Source organism: Grammomys surdaster, unplaced genomic scaffold (genome assembly GCF_004785775.1).
Source record: "Grammomys surdaster isolate TR1022 unplaced genomic scaffold, NIH_TR_1.0 125928, whole genome shotgun sequence".
Classification (NCBI taxonomy): Eukaryota; Metazoa; Chordata; class Mammalia; order Rodentia; family Muridae; genus Grammomys; species Grammomys surdaster.
This window is the reverse complement of record NW_021620751.1, coordinates 2,887,604-2,909,835: the sequence shown is the minus strand read 5'-3', so window position 1 is coordinate 2,909,835 and position 22,232 is coordinate 2,887,604. Positions and strand designations below refer to the sequence as shown.

The 22,232-nt window shown below is 35.5% G+C and overlaps 1 protein-coding gene across 5 annotated transcripts in view; it reads left to right on the top strand.

Annotated features, from left to right (window-relative positions):
- Positions 1–22,232, top strand: part of Ankrd17 (ankyrin repeat domain 17) — a 134,260-nt gene that overhangs the window by 59,606 nt on the left and 52,422 nt on the right. For 3 of the 5 annotated variants that reach the window (XM_028752655.1, XM_028752654.1, XM_028752656.1), the window contains exons 3-15: positions 2,028–2,184; positions 3,871–4,018; positions 4,234–4,381; positions 6,386–6,619; positions 8,546–8,640; positions 10,415–10,652; positions 12,072–12,263; positions 12,772–12,881; positions 13,955–14,042; positions 15,258–15,385; positions 15,610–15,753; positions 16,087–16,189; positions 17,618–18,370. In XM_028752655.1, coding sequence (XP_028608488.1) covers positions 2,028–2,184; positions 3,871–4,018; positions 4,234–4,381; positions 6,386–6,619; positions 8,546–8,640; positions 10,415–10,652; positions 12,072–12,263; positions 12,772–12,881; positions 13,955–14,042; positions 15,258–15,385; positions 15,610–15,753; positions 16,087–16,189; positions 17,618–18,370 — 2,538 coding nt within the window. The remainder of the gene's footprint in view (positions 1–2,027; positions 2,185–3,870; positions 4,019–4,233; positions 4,382–6,385; positions 6,620–8,545; positions 8,641–10,414; positions 10,653–12,071; positions 12,264–12,771; positions 12,882–13,954; positions 14,043–15,257; positions 15,386–15,609; positions 15,754–16,086; positions 16,190–17,617; positions 18,371–22,232) is intronic. The other 2 variants (XM_028752657.1, XM_028752658.1) reach the window with 1 other exon arrangement.

The following is a 22,232-nucleotide window of genomic DNA, read 5'->3' as shown; positions in this document are numbered from 1 at the left end:
GGAATTGAACTCAAGACCTCTGAAAGGACAGCCTGTGCTCTTAACTGCTGAGCCATCTCTTCAGCCCAACCATTCATAAATATTGATTATATTTCAACAGAAGTATCATTACTACTGAGAACATTACCATGATAGAATTCACTATAGATTAACATTGGTAAATTTAAAGTTTAAATTCAGTTAAAATCAATGTAAAATTTATATCCCACTTTTTAGCCTTATCAAAAAGGACTTTTTATATACATGATTTTCAGTACTTAATAGATTACAGTATTGGAATTTGCCTACCTTGTAAACACTCAGAATTATCATGCCCAGACCAGTGGAAACTAGCAATTCTCCTGTGTATATTCACAGCTAATGTGCTGCTTTCTTGTCTTCTGCTTGTACGATACCTGAACAGGTCTGCATTAACACTCTGTTCTTTACATTACTACTGTTTCCCTGAAGATGTCATTGTTCAGAATGGGCTCGTATCCATGTGTTGTGACTAATAATGTAATTAAAGTACTTGGGAAGCTGAGGCAAGAAGCTTGCTACAAGTTCAATTTTGTTCCAGGCCAGCATAGCCTAGCAAACCAAAGAGGCCTCTAGGCATAATGCTATATCTATGTAGTGTTCTTTAATCTAAGAAAATTGTAATGTGTTTTATTTGGAAAATATATTAGGTAAGATTCAGTGAAGCATAGCTTATTTACATTATTGTTGATTAAATTATTAATAAACTACATTAATATTTTTAACATAGCACACATAAAACTAGGATATACTTTGGAGTAACTTTACTTTGACCTTAGGCTGGCACAGCCTTCCCCCATGTACAGTGCAGGCTGTATTCTTAAACTGTGTTATTTCCATAGAGTGGAATATCTAAGAACATTATTTTAATTAGATGATTATGTACATAATTTCTTCTTCCTCATTATGATTTTTACTTCTCCTTCATTTATTTCTTTCTTTTCATTTTAAAAAATAATTTTATTTTGTACTTTATGTATATTGGTATGAGGCTGTCATTCCCTGGAACTGGATTTATAGACAGCTATGAGCTGCCACGTGGGTGCTGGGAATTGAACCCAGGTCCTTTGGAAGACCAGCCAGTATTCTTAATCGCTGAGCCATCTCTCCAGTCTCCTTCTTTTCCTTTTGAATGAAAAATTTCAACGCACAAAAAAATAGCATAACAGACCCTCTGATCGTGATGTTCAACTTCAGTAAGCATCAGTACATGAGTAGTCTTGTTTTATATTTCACTCAGTACAACTCTGTTGATGTTCTCATGTCTTTTTTTTTTAAACTTGGAAGTTAATTCATACTTCATTCAGTTTTTGTTGTTTGATATTTTATTTATGTTTATTTATTTATTTATTTATTGCATATGACTACACTGTAGCTGTCTACAGACACACCAGAAGGGGACATCAAATTTCATTACAGATGGTTGTGAGCCACCATGTGGGTCCTGGGAATTGAAATTGGGACCTCTAGAAAAGCAGCCAGTGCTCTAACCACTGAGCCATCTCTCTAGCCTGTATGTACTAAGTTTTTAATAGATGGTTATATAGGTTTTGTTTTTTTTATGTATTCTTTTAGTCCAGAATATGCTGGCTCTCATGGAATCAGCAAGCCAAAAATTTTTCTAGAACTCTTTTTCTTTTCTCTGTTTTCTTCTGTATTGACTTTATTTTCTGCATGTGTTGATAAAAGTGAGTAGGTAGTTCATGATTTAATACCTACAGCTTTTAACAACCTTTGAACATAAGTTCTTCTCCCAAAGATTTGCAGATATTTCAGAAAAATATCTGGCCTATCTATCAAAGGATAGGCTAAAGACCCAGACCTGATGCCAGAGTGTATTATTAGATCATGCATCCAAGAACATATGACATGGATAAAACTTTTAAGTGTAAGGAGTGTTATTTACCTAAAGATTATAGTCCAGTATAGTATACACAGATTTTAGTAACCTAAATTTTGCTTTGTTTCCATTTGGGTATTTCTATATTGCTATGAAAATACTGTAATAGGAATAGGCAAGTTATCCACGGCGGATGGTAAAGCCTTTGCAGACCCTGAAGTGCTACGGAGGTTGACATCATCTGTCAGTTGTGCGTTGGATGAAGCTGCTGCTGCACTTACCCGGATGAGAGCTGAAAGCACAGCAAATGCAGGGCAGTCGGACAAGTGAGTGCTTTGTGTTATGCTCCATAAAAACATGACTTTCATAGGAATGAAAATAATATTTGTTAAACTTTTTTTTCTTGTGCCTGATAATTGTGTCTATTTAGCATGATAACTTTTTTGTGTGTATTTGTGTGTATGCATGAAACCTCGTATCTGTCAAATTATAGAGTTTTTTCCTTAATATCAGTTGTATAAGCTGAGAGAGATATCTTCAAATAGGTGAAGTGTGCGCCAGTCTTATGAGTAGTGCTGACAGCTGTTAGAGACTGGTTGGTGGTTTTTTGCTGCTCTCTTCAGAGGCACCAAGTTTAGTACCTAGCACCCATATTGGGTGCTGACACCTCCCACAAGTGACATGTACACACAGAAACATACACATACATTTTAAAAATCAGAAAAGACCTTTCATTTATGCACTGGCTGGTTTTGTGTATTAACGTGAGCCTCCCTTGAGGAAATGCCTCCATGAGATCCAGCTGTAAGGCATTTTCTTAATTAGTGATCAAGGTGGGAGCGCCCATTGTGGGTGGTGCCATCCCTAGGCTGGTAGTCTTGGGTTCTATAAGAAAGCAAGCTGAGCAAGGCAGGGAAAGCCAGTAAAAAAACATCCCTCCATGGCCTCTGCATCAGCTCCTGCTTCCTGAACTGCTTGAGTTCCAGTCCTGACTTCCTTTGGTAATGAACAGCAGTGTGGAAGTGTAAGCTGAATAAACCCTTTTCTCCGCAACTTGCTTTTTGATGATGATGTTTGTGCAGGAATAGAAACTCTGACTGAGACAATTTATCTGTATTGCTTTTTATGTATTAGTGACTGCTAATTTTATCAATTGTATGTATTACTTTTTTCAGTTCATTTGTATAATTTAGGTCATTTTAAAGGATGAGGTTTATTATTTTCTTGTCATAAATCTTGTTTCTAATAATCTGAATGTCAGCCAGGAGACTTTAACTTGGGTCTTATAATTCCTTGTATCTCTGGTTTTAGTATTATTAAAGATTTAGTATAAATATTTTAAGGTTTTCTAGTGCTATATAAAGAAAGTCGTATTTCATATATAAAGTATGGATGTGTTGTGGAGCATGAACAAAGCATGTGAAGAAATATGGTTAGTATGCTATAGTTTTCAGTCCTTACTGACTTCTTTCTTCCTCCAATTGAACATAAAGCTATGTGGGGAGATGGGTGAGGACATGAGTGTCACTACCCAAAGCACAAATAAAGCCAGGCACAGCAAGTGGGACGAGAGAAGTCCCAGAAGTTTGAGGGCCCGCTAGCTTGTCATATTTCGGTGAACAGACTTTGTCTCAACAAGGTAGAAGAGCACTAACTCTGAGTCTATTGTGGAAGTGAATAATTCCCCACTTACCATTTACTGACATTACCTGCTTCCATTGCCCATCCCCTCCCATATCCTACTCGGGTAGGCTTTTATAATTACTAGGTGTCTTACATATTTTATGAATTTTTTAATTTCATATAAAATTTCTAGCAGTTGAATAATCTGTTTTTGTTTTTATTTTTATTATATGATTTCACTATTTATTATTTATTATATTGTACACAACCGAAAACATTTTAGAGCGGTGATAATTTTAATTAGATGACCTGAAAACCAGTACTTGTATGATGCAGATTTTTTCTGTCATCCCCTGAGGTGATGCTTTTCTTCGCTATTCTTGTTGTAGCCGCAGTTTGGCAGAAGCCTGTTCAGAAGGAGATGTAAATGCTGTGCGGAAATTACTCATTGAAGGTCGAAGTGTGAACGAGCACACTGAGGAAGGGGAGAGCCTCCTTTGTCTAGCTTGTTCTGCTGGATACTATGAGCTTGCACAGGTTTGTGCTAGGAAATAAACCTTGAAAAGAAATCTGTCATTTACTAAGAAAAGAATGAATTTTTTTATCCATTAAGCTAATTGTTATATACTGCTTGTATATTTTTAACTTTGAGGAATGTTACGAGTTTATGTAGTTATTATATAAATAACTATATTGAAAACTTTAAAGATTATTAAGAAAATAATCTAACTCCATTTTTTTTCTTTGTCAAGGTTTTATTGGCAATGCACGCAAATGTGGAAGACAGGGGAATCAAAGGTGACATCACACCTTTAATGGCTGCTGCTAATGGAGGACATGTCAAAATTGTGAAGTTGCTGCTAGCTCATAAAGCTGATGTCAATGCACAGTCTTCAACAGGTCATGCATGCTTCTCTTCCACGTTCATTTGCTTGTAGCATCCCTTTTAATCTTTGTTTCTTATGAGATTATTCACTCTTAAAGATTTAACAGTTCCTAGTTTCTTAGAAGTACTACATATTTGGATACGTTTCTATGAGGTTTAAGTATACAAATTTAATATAATTTATATTAATATGTAAAGAAATATCTCCTGTTTTGTTTATGAGACACTCTTAGGTTCTTTTAAAATATATTAAGCACTCAATTTGAAAGAGTGCTCTGTAGTTGTGGAAAAGTATGGTTTATACATCTCAGAACCTGGCTTCCCTTTTCTTACAAGTGAAGATAGGGAGAATAGAATGAACAAGGACTTTTACCATGTTCTCCTAATTTTGCTAATTGCCAATGAAAAAGATTAGAAAAACATGTCCAATGGCCCCCAATTTTAGCGTAAATGATTTCTTCTTTCTCTGGAGGTAGGGTCAGCTCTGGGTCTAACATATGAAATTGTATTTTTGAGTTTTCTTCAGATTAAATTAAAATCAAATTTAGTTGTGTTTTACATAAAAGTCTACATAATTTTTTTGTTTACTTTTTTAATTATCAAGTTGTGGTCTCTTTTAACTTGGGGAGTTTTTAATCACTAAGGAGGGAATCTTTTGCTCATTATTTTGTCTCATGCCTGTTGTCCTAGGACTTGGGAGGCTGAGTCAGGATGATTCTGTGCATTGAGGTTAGCCTGAACTGCATAATATGTTTCAAAAATAAAAATATGAATCATTTTGAAATCATTTGACACTGATAGTTAGTATTATGTTGGTTATATATGGTAGGTTTTGGGTGTAATAACATTTATTTAAAATAATGCTTTATGAAACATTTTTCTGATTAAAGTTAACTATAACTTATCTCTTGGGAAGGAAAAGGTTAATTTTAGGAAAGAAAGTCATACTCATTTATAATTCTCCAAAAGTTTTTTTTTCCATTACCCCTCTAAACCCTCCCATGTCCTCCCTCCAACGCCCTCCCATGTTCCTTTTTTGCCACTCTCAAACTTTTTTGCGACTCTCAGCCTCTTTTATTATTGTTACATAGATATGATATATACATATGTCATATGTATCATATATACCTATATATATCATATTTATATGACATATAAATATGGCTTACTGAGTTCATTTACTGTGGGTTGTGTGTATATTACTTTAGCAGTGTACTTGCTGTTAGAGAACCAGTTAGAGGGCTCATCTTTAGAAAATGCTGATTCTCACTGTCAGCAGTCATTAGTTGCCTACAGTTCTTTGTCTAGGGCTGGGATTCTGTGAGATTCTTTATTTGTGTGTTAGTACGTCTATTAGAATTATTGTTCAGGTCTTGTTTTTGTTTCTGTTGTTTGGGGCTACAAGGGATTGAGTTCAAAATCTTGCATCTGCTAGGCAAACATTGACCAAATGAGCTAAGTCCAAGGCCTTTTACTTTGCAAGCCAGGCACTAACCAAGCTTTCTAGGCTCTCTTAGACTCCGTGTTTTTAATCCTTTTGTTTTAGCCTTCTGATAGTTGGAATTATAACCCATACCACTAGGCACAGCTTGATATTGTGTTTAAATAGAAAGAGAGGATAGGATGTTGATTTCAGAAAAAGAAATTACAGTCAAGTAATGTGTCTATTTAGGGTTTATTATGGATACAATTTTCCACTTCTGCTTTTGTAATGTAAATTTGTTTCATATAAAAAAGCTTTATATTTATTTTTATTTATGCATGTGCATGCATGCATGCATGCATGTGCCATGATGCATATGGGGAAATCAGAGGACAACTTCCTGGAGTTAGTTCCCTCCTCTTCCTCCTTCTCCTCCATATGGGTCCCCAGAATCAAACTCAGGTCATCTAGCTTGGTGGTCTGTATGTCCATTTACATGCAGAAGCATCTTACTGGGCTGAGGTGTACATGCATACTTTAGTTTGTATGTCTATGAGTGATATTAACATCTTTTTATTGTTTCCTTCCTAAACAGGCAACACAGCCCTTACCTATGCTTGTGCTGGAGGCTACGTAGATGTTGTAAAGGTGCTCTTGGAATCAGGTGCTAGTATTGAGGACCATAACGAGAATGGTCATACACCTCTTATGGAAGCTGGAAGTGCTGGGCATGTGGAAGTAGCCAGATTGCTGCTAGAAAATGGAGCTGGCATCAATACGCATTCCAATGAATTTAAAGAGAGCGCCCTTACATTAGCTTGTTATAAAGGTATTGTATAAATCTTTTCTGAAATAAAATAGTGAAATTAAAATCAGTTTCTAAATAGTATATAGTGTCATTTGACATAAGTTTGTTTAAACTGTTTTATAACTTAAATTTAATATTGTATAGTCTCAACATTGTAAATATTGTCAAAGAAAGTGACAGTTCAGCTCTTTTATCAAAGAAAACTGATGATTTTAATGGGATTACATTTTTTGATTGTTTTGCATTTCGGAAGCATTTTACATTGTACAAGAAGGTATATGATAATTAAATGACAGCCAATCTGAAAATATTACTAATAGGGAATATAGATTCTTAGGTGAGCCAAATATGTCCACCTACAAGAACTCAACATTAAAGATTTCTTAAAAGAGCTAAAGAGTCACGTTTTTCGTACTCCACAGGTATGACAAATAGATGGCTGTAAAGTGAGTTTTTCTTTCTTTTGTTTTTACTTTAAAGAACTTAAAAACGAGCCATGCAGGTGTGTGCCTGTATCTATACCATGCCACATTGAGTTCATAAAACACCATTTAGTCTTGATCTGAAGTATTATGACAAAGGTTTGCAAGTGTGGGTACAAAATGTAAGGAGGCGCTCTCCTTCAGGTCTGCTACTCTGGATAAGCTTGTCATTGAGTGCTTGCTTAACCTTTCCACTCTGGTCATATACTCAGCCTAGTGTTTTTCCTTGCTATTTAAGAGTGGTCAAGATCTTGTAGTGACTTTAGAACCCATTTCCTTTAAAAATAAGACCCAATGATATTGAGATGTGTAAATACAGCTAAAATTTATTTTTTAATTTTGAGTGTGTGCAGTTAGCAGATTTCCATGTAGCCAGAACAACTGAAATCACTTACTTTCCTATCCTGGTTGGTAATTAGGCACAGGGGCTTTTCTTTATTAAGGATTAGAGGAGTTAAGCTTTGGAACTTTGATTGGATGACTTCATACAAACACTTTTGAACCCAGAACTGGTTCTATTGCATTACTTAATCCCAGCTGGCAAGAGCACTTTGTGGCAGCTCTTGTCTCTCACCCTTCCTTTGTAGTCTACTCTACTTTCTGAAGAACATCTAAGGTTGAGCTTGCAAACTTTAATGATTTGAAGCTAGCTAGAGTACACCTTTGAAAGGATCAGTGAACTCTGTTAGCTTCTTTTGTTTCTGGTGGGATCTTCTGAGAGTCTGAAAGATAGAGAAGGTGTAGACGCAGACATGTAGTATAGAGTGTGCTTACTGTCCTGTTTGGTTTTAGCGAGTCTAGAGCTGTATTACATTTTTTTGATCTAATTCTAGTTGATTACAAATTTATTATAACTCATTTCATATTACTCTCTTACATAGTATCCAAAGTACTATATATATATTGGTCTACTTTTTAGTCACTTCCTGACCTGAAATACAAAGTTTCATTATTGAAATTCTGCATTTCTATCATATGTATGTAGTAGTAAAAGAATTCATATAATTCAGTTATGTTTTAAAAATATTTTCATAAATGTGGTGTACAAGTTATAAATAAGATTCCCCTCAAAAGTTAGCTGGTTATTGTAAGTTTAAGCATTTGGTCTCATAGAGGTAATAGCTTCAACGATTTTCATCCCAGGCTACTTCTCTTGACAAATACTATAAAATATCTCAGTAGCTGAAGAGTTTGAGGCTAGCCTGGTCTACAGAGTGAGTTCCGGGACAGCCAGGGCAACACAGAGAAGAAACCCTGTGTCGAAAAACCAAAGAAAGAGAGAGAGAGAGACAGAGAGAGAGAGAGAAAGCGAAAAATAAGTGGTGTGGTAGGGACTTTTTTGCAGAAAGATCATCTGAGATGTTGGGATGTGACATCTTTGTTTATCCACACCAAAAATGATATATCACCTTTTTAAGAATAGTTTTTGAAAATAAATAAGTAATCCAACACAATTTTGATTTAGGACATCTAGAGATGGTGCGATTTCTTTTGGAAGCAGGCGCTGATCAAGAGCATAAAACAGATGAAATGCACACTGCTCTAATGGAGGCTTGCATGGTAAGATGGATAAAATGCACATACAAAGTAGATTTTCATGCTAGTGGGAGTGGGAGAGCTACTGTGAAGTAAATAACCTTTTGTTTTGCAAAAGCTCTTTTTTTTTTTTTTTATTGTGGAACAGAACCTCAGCTGAACTGTTATTTTTAAGCTGGTGGTGATGATCATATGTTATCCAAGCATTTAGGAAATCAAAACAGGAAGATTGCTGTTATTTTAAGACAAGGTTGGACTATATAGTGAGTACCAGCTCAACCATGGTTACATCACAAGATTCCATCAAAATACAAAGAACAGCCAGACAAGATTTCTGCCTTCCGTCCTAGCAGTAAGAAGGCAGAGACAGGGGTCCTGTATGAGTTCCAGGACAGCCTGGTCTACATAGTGAGTTTCAGGACAACCAGAACTATATAGAAAGGACCCTGTCTCAAAAAAACAAATGTATGTATGCACATGCATACATACATGCGCCCACACGCACACACACATCTTTGAAAACAAAATATGAAAAAGAATTAGAGTTTGTCCCTGAAATTTAAATTATGTTAAATACTCTTATGATTTATTGCACCTTAATTTATAGTCTTCACAAAAGAGATGTATCTTTAAGAAAAAAACACTATAGGAAGTTTATGAGAAACGTTATTTGAATTATATATTGCTTTTTTGTCGTCAGCCCTGTGTTTACTTTAATCAATTTCTCTTTTGAGCATGCATAAATTTCTTTGGAACTTTTGAGTTCCTTGTCTGGTGGTCTTATGAAGATTAAATGAGACCCCTCACATAGCAACAATATTGATGGTTTCAATAATCTCCAATAAGGAAATTCAGTCACTGTTAATACCTTATACCACAGAAATGCACGGTATTTAGACAAAGAGGAGTTTTCTATAGATACTTGTACTAAAAATATCATAAATAAATGCAAGTGTTTGGGCATGAATCTCTGATACTCAGTCTCAATAAATTAGATAGATAGATAGATAGATAGATAGATAGATGTAATCAAAAGATGTATGAATAGAAGCCAGGTATTTGGAGATCTCCCTAAAAAACTTAAAGCTCTGACTTTGAATTTATGGGAAACATTTCAAAACTGCTACAATAGTAATGTTACCTGGAAATAAGGCATTAGAGTTGTCAGATATGTCTTGTTCTTAGGCCAGAGTGGATATAACTTGCAGAGCAAGATGAAATATGTGTGAGGAAATAATGAAGGTTTTTGAAAAAAAAAAAAAACTACCTTCTTTTCTTTTCACTTATGTTAAAATAATGAACAATGAAAGAAACATCATGTGCACATTACGTTTGTTCATTTAATACACGGTACATTGTATTCTCTACTGTTTGGGAACCTGTTTTCTGCCTGATCAAAAGTGTGCTCACTTATGATCTTATGAAAAATTTGTGTTTCTGTATCTGACCTTTGTCAGTTATCAGTTAATTGTCCACCATGCTCTGCAGGCACTCTGTGGCCTTAGGTTTGTTTTAATTATGTACTTGCCATTGCCTTCTTGATGGCTGATAAGTGCTTCTTGGTTACAGGTATCATTCTTCTATTTGCTTTAAATCTTCAAGCTCCTATTTTTCAATTCTGTATGATAAAAGGGTACTGGTAACACATCATATAATTACTGAAGTGTCAGATGTAGATTTATTCTTGTGTGAGTGAACTTCAGCAAACTTTAGTGTATGGTAATTGAGAATTTTTTTTAATTTGAAGGTGTTTTTTTATGGTGCTGACTTGATTTTATTTTTAATTGCTTATAAATAGGACGGCCATGTTGAAGTAGCTAGGTTGCTTCTTGACAGTGGTGCTCAAGTGAACATGCCAGCTGATTCATTTGAGTCACCATTGACCTTGGCTGCATGTGGAGGACATGTGGAACTTGCAGCCTTACTTATTGAAAGAGGAGCTAGCCTGGAAGAGGTCAATGATGAAGGTTATACTCCTTTGATGGAGGCAGCTCGTGAAGGACATGAAGAAATGGTAGCATTACTTCTAGGTCAAGGTAAGTACATCTAGCAAATACTAAATAACAAATCTGTAGAACATTTAAGATTGAATTTCTGTACTTTACCTAAGAATATACGCACTGAGCTGTTGCTCCCAAACTTCTACTTTGTCTGCTGTAAAATGACTCACATACCCTTTTAAACAAACAAACAAACAAAAAGCAGAACTTTCTTCAGTGTAGAACTTCCAGTATTGTGCACTATGAGAAAATAAAAGAACAAACAAAAATCAAGTTCCGGTGAACATTTTCTTAAGGTAATCTGAGGTACAATTCTTGAAGCCTAATGTGATGAAGGAGTTCTTCGGAGGTAGAAGACCTGCCCATAAATAAGTGTGTGATGGAGCTAGTTCCTGAAGGAAGAGCATGACAAACCCGGCTTGAGGTTTAATCCGTGAACGTGTACAGCAGGCCAGATGCGGGTTAGACACTTGTAATCACAGTGCTTGGGTGCTGAGGCCAGCCAGGCCTCTCATATGGAGACACTCTCTAGGGAAAACAGCACAGAAAACCAACAAAAGCCAGGTACATCAGAAACTTCCTCATACCATAAGGAACTTCTAGAAAAAGTAAGACAGTCTAGTAGTTTAAATATCTTACATTTAGATGATAATTTCTCACTGGATTTATAGCCTTATTTTTTATCTAGTACATTTTTTTTTAACTTTGTAAAAAGGATTGTTTTAAATGTGAGTCATTTACACTGCATGGTAATTGTTACTTTAGTTAGTTTTGTTTCTGTGGGGGTGGCGAAGGAAGCTCCTACAGCAGTGCATGTCATGGTACTAATCAACTCTGGTGTGATGAGAGTAATGATGATAATGGTGTTGCCTATGGTAATCCAATAAGTGAATTAACCTCAGCTTGTGTAGCTTTATGTAAAATGATGCTGAAAATAAAACCAACATAAGGCCTTAGGAATATGCTGGTCAAGGGTGGAATACTTACTCAATGTTCTCAAGGGCTTGGGTTTGGTCTCCACCCAACAGCATACAGTTGCCTAATATGGCAGGCCATGGGTTCATTCTCCAACACTGCCTCCCCTCCAAAATTCAAATTATGTATATAAATGTACCTTAACAGTCTGTACTTTTAGTATTGTCCAGGAAATAGTAATGGCTTAATAAATGTTAACTACTGTAACTGATTGATACTGTGTCAGTGTCTTTATCATCTACCCTCTTTATACAAGGGAATTGGGTAATATTATGACTCCTTTTAGTCATTACTGATACTTTCTTAAACAAATATTCCAAGTGCATTTATCAAATACAGACTCAGTGAATGTACATTTGTTTATTTTTTTATTTTTTGCTGCCAAGAGTAGGGAAGAGATATCTTTCTTTCTTTTTTTTTTTTTTTAAAGATATAGTTGCATTAGAAAACAACTTCCTTTAAGGAGAATCTTTATTTTAGGAGCAAATATCAATGCACAGACAGAAGAAACTCAAGAAACTGCCTTGACCCTGGCTTGCTGTGGAGGCTTTCTGGAAGTGGCAGACTTTCTGATTAAGGCTGGAGCTGATATAGAACTAGGGTGTTCTACCCCTTTGATGGAAGCTGCCCAAGAGGGTCACTTGGAGTTAGTTAAATACTTACTAGCTGCAGGTATGGTTTTTTTTTCATTTGTGAATATATTATATGATATTAATAAGTACCACAGTATCGAAATATGTTTTATGTTGTTATGATACACAGAGTATGTTTTGAAAAGATAGGATATGCTTTGTGTATGTTCTAAATAATTTACCTGTCATAGGCAATACTTGCAATTTTAACTTCAAATACTTTTACTCCTCTCCCCTCCAAAAAAAAAAATCACTTCATTTGTTTGTGGTAAACATGCCATTCACTGTGCATATGTTAAGAGGTAGAGGATAACTTGTAGGAGTTAGCTCCCTCTTTCCTCCATGTAGGCTTGGAGACCAAATTTGGGTGGTCAGGCTTGGCAGCAAGTGGTGTTACCTGCTGAGCCATTTCTTGCAGATTTCCCCAGCACCCTCTATTAAAGAGGTCAGTGTGCTCATTCTAGACATAGATATGGATATTCTGACTGACTTAGGAGATGTGGACTATCATGAAGATACAGGTTTGTGTTCATTTTTAACTGTTGCAGGAGCTAATGTTCATGCAACGACAGCAACGGGAGACACAGCTTTAACCTATGCCTGTGAAAATGGCCACACGGATGTAGCAGACGTCTTACTCCAGGCAGGTGCAGATCTGGTAAGCTTTGCCTCTTAAGTCTATATCTGTAAAAGTTAGGCATTTTAGTACATTCCTCAGAGGAGAAAGGAGGAAGATGCCTAAAAGTTTAAGGCCAGCCAAAGGTACCTGAGTTCAAGGTCTCTCTGCAGTAAGTGGTAAGACCCTTCCTCATCAGACAAAGCCAAGAAATCAATTCAAAGGCATATTTCTCCTAACTTTGTTAGCTTTTTCCCTTGTTATTATTTAAATTTACACTGTCAGGTTTTTTGTTTTTACACATTATTTAGTCTTTGTTCTTATTTTTGTCAGTAATCTCATCCCGTTTACAAAGAAAATTTTCTGCTAGAGATAGTTCTACAAATTAGTTTTCCTTAGTTGTTTATTAAAGGCAAATGCGACTTATAAGCATTTCTTTGTAGGTTGGGGAAAAATTGCCTGTATTTTAAGCATCATAAAGTGTTGAAACATAAGTATTTATATATTACTTAGGAGGGTAAAATACATTGTAACTGCACTCAGTGCAGGTTATTAAGAAATAGCATAGGGAATGTATGCAAAGTAAGAAAGGTCAAAAGATGTAACTAGTTATTTGAGATAGTTATTGGCTGGATGGAGTTTGTAAAGGAACAAAAGGGATCCATAATTAAAAAAAAAATGTCAAGTACCTTTGTGTGGGAAAGAGCTAATCTCACAGGAGCACCTAGGAATTCAAGTCCAGCCTCAGTTTCACAGGGAGTTTTTAGGCTAGCCTTAGCTACATGAGACTCTATTTTAAAAAGTGATGTGTGATTGAGGAGATTATAATCTGAGCATTCAGAAGACTAAAGTAGGAGTTTCACTGAGATATGGAAGTAGGTTGACCATCTACTTCCTGGTATCTAGGATTACAGCATATTCTTCTTAGTTTACTCATGACATGATATGCTTGTTTATATTATATATACGTGTGTGTGCGTGTGTGTGTGTGTGTGTTCAAAAATAAGTCCACTTTTCCTTTTGATTTTCATGAAAAGAGTAGTTGACTATTCCCCTTTCGTTACACAACTGTGCTTTGGTTTGGGTTTGTTTTTTATGTTTTTGATTTAAAATAGGAACATGAATCAGAAGGTGGAAGAACTCCTTTAATGAAAGCTGCAAGAGCTGGTCATGTTTGCACAGTTCAGTTCTTAATTAGCAAAGGTAAGTTTGAGTAGAGGGAAGGATTCTTCGTGAAGTATTGACCTGTGTATATGCTAAGGCGTATTGACATTGGAAGGCTAAAGAGTGTTTTGTGGTTGCTATATCTCATGGAGAAGGATGCTCTTAATATTAGTAATAAACTTCTCATAATATGTAATAGTTGTGAACTACTATAATACCAAATAGCCCCTCTTTTTGGAGAAAGGTTTTGGAGACATGTAGCTTTTGTCTCCTTGAACTCACTCTCTATAGACCAAGCCCTTGAACTCTCTAGCTTACCTGCTCTTTCCTGGGGGGAAAGATGAGGAGAAAGCATTACTAGATCTTTTTACTTCTTGTGAGTTTTTATGTATTTAGCTCACAGAAGACCGTGTTCATATTTCTTAAAATATGATTTTATTTTTATTATATATTAAAATTACATGTATATGTGGTTTTGTCTGTGGTTTATGTTCATGAGTGCAGTGCCCACAGCTGGAAGAAGAGGGCAGAGGTACAGGTGAGCAGTCTGGTGTGGGTACTGGGAAGCAAACTTGGGTTCCCCAGAAGAGTTTCAAGTACTCTTAACCATTGAGTGAGCCATTTTTTTCTGTCCCTGTATTTTACTTTTTTAATATGATAATTGTCTTTAGTTTAATACAACCTTGTATTATCTTTTCTTGCCCATATTTAAATATTTATGAGAGAAATATATCATATTTTCATGAGATTTGTTTCAGAATAATTCTCTACAGACAAGAAAAAGGTTTTAAAACACGAGGCTGTTTATAACCAATGAAACTGGGTAGTGAGTGTGTGAGGCTTTATTGCACCATTTTCTTTAGTCTTTATGATTATTTCCTTTTTCATAATCCTCATCCAGTAAAATGAGTCAGTGGGTATCAGAGGGGAGAGGAATTTTCTGCTTAGCCAGATCACCTGAGTTGCACACCATGCTACATGCACACACCTATATGTTTGCAAGCATAAGCATAAACACTAAATAATCTTACCTGTAGATGCTGAAAAACTAGGTTAGTGGTTAAGAGCACTTGCATTCAGTTTCCAGCACCCACATCAGGTAGCTTACAACTTCCTGTAACTAGTCCTCTGGCCTCCAAGGGCATCTGTAAGCACACGGGACACATAATCTCACATAGGCGTGCGCACACACACACACACACATAAATTAAAAAGGAATAAAACTTAACAATTTTTTTTCTTTTTCATTTTTAGGAGCAAATGTGAATCGAACCACAGCTAATAATGACCATACTGTACTGTCCCTGGCTTGTGCAGGAGGTCATTTGGCAGTGGTAGAACTACTTTTGGCTCATGGGGCAGACCCTACTCACCGTTTAAAAGTAGGTAACTCAAGTGTTTTAAGGCAGCATCATGAATACTTCTTCATCTTAAACATCATAAAATTATCATATATAAGTTGTACCTGTAATGACATTCTGAGTATTAAGTTATCTGGTGTTAATAGAAAAAGAAGTGTTCAGTATTAGATATTTAAGTTCAATGTATCTCAGACCTAATAGCTTTCTTCTGTGTGCTTATTTCACTTCTCTATTCATTCTTTTAGGATGGCTCAACCATGTTGATAGAAGCAGCAAAAGGTGGCCATACAAGTGTTGTTTGCTATCTTTTAGACTATCCTAATAATCTACTTGCAGCTCCTCCACCAGATGTCACTCAGCTAACTCCCCCATCCCACGATTTAAATAGGGTAAGGTTCAAAACTAAGCATCTCATATTTCCTTTAGCATTTAAACTCTTACTGGTTTTTTTTTTTAAGTTCCCTGTATAATTATGTTAAGGCAAATGTATATTTGGTATAATATTTTTTTTGGGGGGGGGTTGATGTTTTCCTTTTTTAATTATGATCTAGAATAACATTGAATTCATAGTCACTTTTTAAAAATCAAAGAATGTTAAGGAAAGTAGTTTGTAAATGTGTCATTGTCTAAAATGGCATATTAAATATACTTCACAGTTCTATGACTTATTAGCATGATAATGGATTGCATACTAAAGAATGACTAGGGTCTTTTTTCCTTAGGCACCTCGAGTACCAGTTCAAGCACTGCCCATGGTTGTCCCACCTCAGGAGCCTGACAAACCACCTGCCAATGTTGCTGCTACTCTTCCCATTAGGAATAAAGGTCAGTTATACTTCTAAAGACTATTTCTTACATGTCCAGGTGAAAAGAAAAGAAAAATCAGTCCTTACTCTTCACCAACTATGCAGTTACTAAGTTGGAATCAGTAATGTTTTTCAGGTGAAAGTAAGAAAACAAAAACTAGCCCTTAAAAATTATTTTCACCAACGAGGAAATTTCTAAGTTGGTATCATTAATATTTTTTGTTTGTTGTTTGTTTTAAACCAATGAGAAAAAAAACAAGTTTCTGGGAGGGAAAAATAGGTGCTAAGAGAAACTCAGGAGAGGTTCAGATGGCTCTTTTTGATGGAATTTTGACTATTAACTAAACCTAACTCTTTGTAGTGACATGAGGCAATAAAGATTAAGAAGTTGGATGGATCAAATATTAAAATTCAATTTAAAGAACTGGTTTAACATAGATTTATATCTTGGATACTTTTTCCTCAGCTAATATTCAAAGATATGTGAGATACATCCATTATATCTTAGAATTCCAAGGTCCATTTTTTTGACTTGTGTATGTCATACCATGCCTGCCTGTTCTTAATTATATCCCCAACTACCAGTTTTTCTTTTGAAAAGTTTTACATGAAGAAACTGTGATTTTTTTTAATTATTATTATTATTTTGTTTTTGTTTTTATTTTTCTTGCATCTTGGTTTTGGCTACCTGTATTCTTTTACCAACAAGTATGCTACGTATTCCCAGCAGCTCTTTTCGGTCACTACCACCAGCCTGTTGTCTTGCCATTCTTTTCAGTTGGTTCTAAACCTGTTAGCCAGACCAGTCTTTTCCTGGCTGTCAGATGATAACAGAGAATGGCGTAGTCCAGCATCTTTTCTTCCAGGGCAACTAAATCCCAGTTCTCTACTGGCTAGGTAGCTGTGTGGATATGTGAATTTCTATCTCTTTCCTTTGTCTTAAAGATGGTAGGTCCCAGTGATGACATATATTTTAGTTGGATTTTAATTTCTTGGTACATCTCAGTGGTTTGGGCTCTCTTTGTGTGTATGTGTGTGTGTTTATAAAAGGCAAAGATGTTTTATTAAGTGTGGAAAATCATTTTTCTGCTCTTATGATGAGTTTTTACATTCTGACCATATGAAATACTACACATAGCCTTAGACTTGACGTGAACTGCACCACTTAGGTGTCACAGCTTACATCCCTCTATTGTCTAATTTTAGCCTTGTGGTATTTATAAAATTCTGAACTTTACTTCCAGATGTTACTCTATGTACATAAAATACATACATTCTATATTTATGATAGAGAAGGTGGACTTGTGTTTAACTCCCTAGAAGTACATTTCACCTTCATGGATATGATAGCTTGGTGCATAACTGTTGGCACTAACCCTCCCAACAGTAACTCTGTAATGAGGTTGCCATTCATGTGCACTTCTGAGGGGGTTTCTTTTTCACACAGCTGCTTCTAAACAAAAGTCCAACAGCCATTTGCCAGCAAACAGCCAGGATGTACAGGGTTACATCACCAATCAGTCTCCAGAGAGCATTGTAGAAGAGGCTCAGGGAAAGTTAACAGAACTGGAACAGAGGATAAAAGAAGCCATAGAAAAAAATGCACAGCTGCAGTCCTTGGAGCTGGCTCATGCTGACCAACTCACCAAGGAGAAGATTGAGGAGCTGAACAAAACGAGGGAGGAACAAATTCAGAAGAAACAAAAGATTCTGGAGGAACTGCAGAAAGTAGAGCGAGAGCTACAACTGAAAACTCAGCAGCAGCTTAAAAAACAGTATCTAGAAGTAAAAGCTCAACGAATTCAGCTTCAGCAGCAGCAGCAACAATCTTGCCAGCATCTGGGACTACTTACTTCTGTTGGGGTTGGAGAACAGCTTTCCGAGGGAGACTATGCACGGTTACAGCAAGTGGATCCTGTTTTGCTTAAAGATGAACCCCAGCAGACTGCTGCTCAGATGGGTTTTGCACCAATCCAGCCTCTGGCGATGCCTCAAGCTTTGCCTCTGGCAGCGGGTCCCTTGCCTCCAGGGTCCATCGCAAATCTTACAGAACTTCAAGGAGTGATAGTTGGACAGCCAGTACTGGGCCAAGCACAGTTGGCAGGGCTGGGGCAAGGAATTCTCACTGAAACACAACAAGGGTTAATGGTAGCCAGCCCTGCTCAGACCCTCAATGACACGCTGGATGACATCATGGCAGGTGGGTTTATATTGTTGCGAGCAGGTATCAAATATAATTTGCTTAAGGCGAGTAAGAGTGTGGCAGCATTTTTTTCTTTCTTTTTTTTTCCTTTTTTTTTTTTAAACCATTACTCAACTTGAGAACTATTTTTGGACTCTTGACCCATTATGTCTTTAGAAAAACTACATTAAATAGTTCTCAGATAGCTACAGGTCAAATTAAAGATTAGTTCACACACAATAAATGAACGAATCTGTTTTACGAAGTTAGCTGGGAATCTGTTTTTCAGTAGTGGGTTGAGTCTTGGTTTTTACTTTTGGTTTTGTTTTTTCACTTTAAGTTCAGATCACTGAGGTTGGATTTTGGCATTTTTGCTTCTGTATTCACACCAATTAAAGGGAGATTGATAGAAGTTGAGGTAGTAGGGCGTATTAGGAAGTCTGTTTGTGATTGAAAAAAAGTCAAAACTTATATACTAATGTACCAAGCTTCATGGTGGCTATTTAAAAACAAGCAAACAACAATCAAAACAAACACTTTGACAACATTAATAAAATATCAACCAAGTAGAGTCTGATTCTACTGTATGTCAGTAATTTTTATCCCCTGTGAATGTTAATGTATAGTCTGTTTCTGACTGTATTATGGGAAAGTGTGTTCCCTAACAGAATGGTAAATGACATGTTTCTAAATGTGTAGCCAGTGAGGTTTTATTCTATTTTAACAAGGACTGCAACTTAAGAGTGTTAATACTGCTTATTTGGGACTAATTTTGTAAATTATTTAACAGAGTAGAATAAAATTTCATAGGGTTATAGGTCATAAGAATACTCTGTTAACTGAAATAATTTTTCTTCATCAGGAAAGAAACTTGATAAGAAAGGGAGGAATAAATAGTAAATAATTGTTGGATTTTGATAAGTTTCTTCTTACTATCTTCCCAGTTTTTAAAATTCATTTGTTTTACTTTGATTGTTTAGTATTTCTGCTCTTAAAACTCTGAGAAACATGATGGAGTCATACATTAATATAAGGTTCATTTCTTGAAAGAAAATATGCTGTGTAGTGTGTAGATGTTTAGATTGAGATAACATTAAGAAACCAAGAAAAACAAGTAATGAAGATTTTGCATTTCGAAAACTTATAGTTTACTAATCTTTTTTTAAAATTTTCTTAGTAATATGTAGTATGAAAATCTCTGTTAATCTTAAGAGTAAAGTAAACTACACCAGAAAGACTGCAGGTAGTGACTAATAATAAGAATTGTAACAATCTTAATACTCATGAGTATAAAATTTTCAAAAACTTAAAGCCCTATTAATCATCTCTAACTAGTTATGATTAGATATCTAATAAACTTTAAAGACTTTAGCATTGCATGACAGTGCATAATAGCTATAAATCCAAAATTGATACTATGTCCATAAAGTTAGATTGTAATTCTTTATTATCTCAGGTTATCAAAGGATTTTAGAGTTAAGTGTTATTTATTGATGAAATGAAGACTTGGTCGTTCTATACCAATGACTGTTGGAAACTTGTTTTTTAATGTGCTATCACAGTTTACCTGATGTACGTGGGCATAGTTGTCAACAATTGCTGTTGTAAAAATTTTAATTCTGATGATAATTATCAGATGTTTGTAAAGCAGCATTTTCTATTGATTCATTTATTTCCAAAATTTCCGTCTGTGTGTTCAAAATTTTTCCTTCATAAAAGTTTTTTTCTCTTAACTTCAATGAACATAAGATTTTAGGGTTATGACAAATTTGCTATTTTCTAAAAAGGCTACTGTTGTATCATGCTCTTCTTTCTGTGTGGGTAAAGAGAAATGCCTAGCAGAGAAAGAGCAGAATTAAAGATAATCTTACTGTCTGCCTGCAGGTCATTCCTACCTAGTATCTCATTCATACTCACATGCTGTGCACATATATGTGTGCACTCTTACACACCCTTTTTCTGTATTCTCATTGTTTGAACAATTTCTGATCATACTTGTCCTTTCAGTTGACTAAGGATCATTTTCACGTCTTATGTTGGGCTTCTTGTGTAATGCAGCCCCATTTGGTCTTCTTCCCTCAGCACTGTCCCCCTTATTCCTTAGGTCTCATTTGTTAGGTTTCTCATAGGAATCTCTCCTTTCTTCCTGGTACTTAGCTGGCTAAGTCTTCAACGTTCCTTATTCTCTATACTCACCAAATCAAAACTGGACACTTGTTTAACTTCCCGTAAACTGTGCTTTTGTTTTGTCTATATACTTTTCCAATCCTGCTTTTAACTTTTTAAGCGTGTGGTTTTTTGTTCTCTAAATTGAATTTTAAAATGTAAAGAAAATGGAAAAAAAATTTAATGCTAGAATTCCTTTAACTATGTAGATGTTTAAAGCTTTTTTTTCTTTTATCTATGTAGTACCATGGTGGAATGGTAAGGAGTTACTGATTCTTGATAAAGTAGTTTCCGAGGCACTCCAAAAGGAACGAGGGCTTTTTTTCTTGTCAACTTTAGATGAGAAGATCAAAAGAACTAATTTGAAACATTAAAAAAGTAGTTTTATTATGTTCTTTAAAATACATTATTCCAGTTGGAATGTTGATTAATTTGCCAATAACCCATTTAAAAATCATAGAATGAAAAATTAGTGAGGACTCAGGATATAGCTCAGTTGGTAGAGAGCTTGTATATAGCATCCATATATTCCCTGAGTTTGAGCCCCAGCACTCAATAAAACTAGTTGTAGTGGTGCAGTTCTGTAATCTTGGTACTTGGGAGGTGGAGGCAGCAATTGTGGAAACTCAAGGTCATTTTTAGTCATTTCTTTTTTTGAAAGCCTATCCAAAAGAAATATGTAATCTATCTTAAGAGCTGTAGATTTTATATGATTTTGAAATTCATGTATAGGATAAAAAATTTCAATGAAGTTATTTAATCCTTAAGTCTGGGTGGTGGCTCATGCCTGTTCCTAGCAATCTTGAGGTAGATTCAGATTATTAGTATTGCAAGACCAACAATAAATAAGACAATATTGAACAGTTTCAGAGTCCTTAGATAGTCAGTGGTACATGCTCCTTTCTCTTGGTCTGATTCCTTAATGATTAAAGTGTTATGTTTGGGTTTTTTTGTTCTTTGTTTTTCTTTTGACCTTTAAGTGGACTAAAAATGTACGATTATAGAGTGTGTGTTGCTATAATGTACAGTGTATGTTTGTGCCTGACCTAAGGATTTTGTGTAAAGTAGATTTCTTACTGGATAGTCATGTTTATAACTGTTGAAAGATCAATTTCAGTATTATTCGTGGCAAGATAAGTTCTTTTTGCCTGGTTTCAGATTCAGCTGTGAATCATAATTGTTTTCTGTCTGTAGCTGACAATACTTGGGAAACACACATCTACACTCTACTCAGAGATTACTGTCCAAACTTAATATTCATGCAGCACCATTCTTACTGTGGGTGAAGAGAAGATGTTCACACATTGACTTCAGAATTGAGTTATCTTGAGAATAAAATCCCTTAAGCCAATTTTCAGACTATCCTATGCTTCTTTATTTAGCATTCTCCCACCCTGAGCACAGATCTAACTAGCAATTATTTAAATCATATGGTGGGTGACATTATATCGCAGCAGATTTCCTACATAGAAACGTACTACGTAGAGTCCATACTGGGAGAATGATTGTGTAAAATATATTTCTAGCCTAATCTTAATTTTGCCCTGTCAGTGTGATTGACAGATTGATTGTGAGACACTATTCCTCTCAGAATAATTCTTAATGTAAGAAAATCTATATCTGTGTGAGGATCAAACTTTTATAGTTGAGAAAACTGTCATACCAGAATTTCAGAGTTACTATTGCCCTATTGTGGTTAGTATATGTGGTGTTT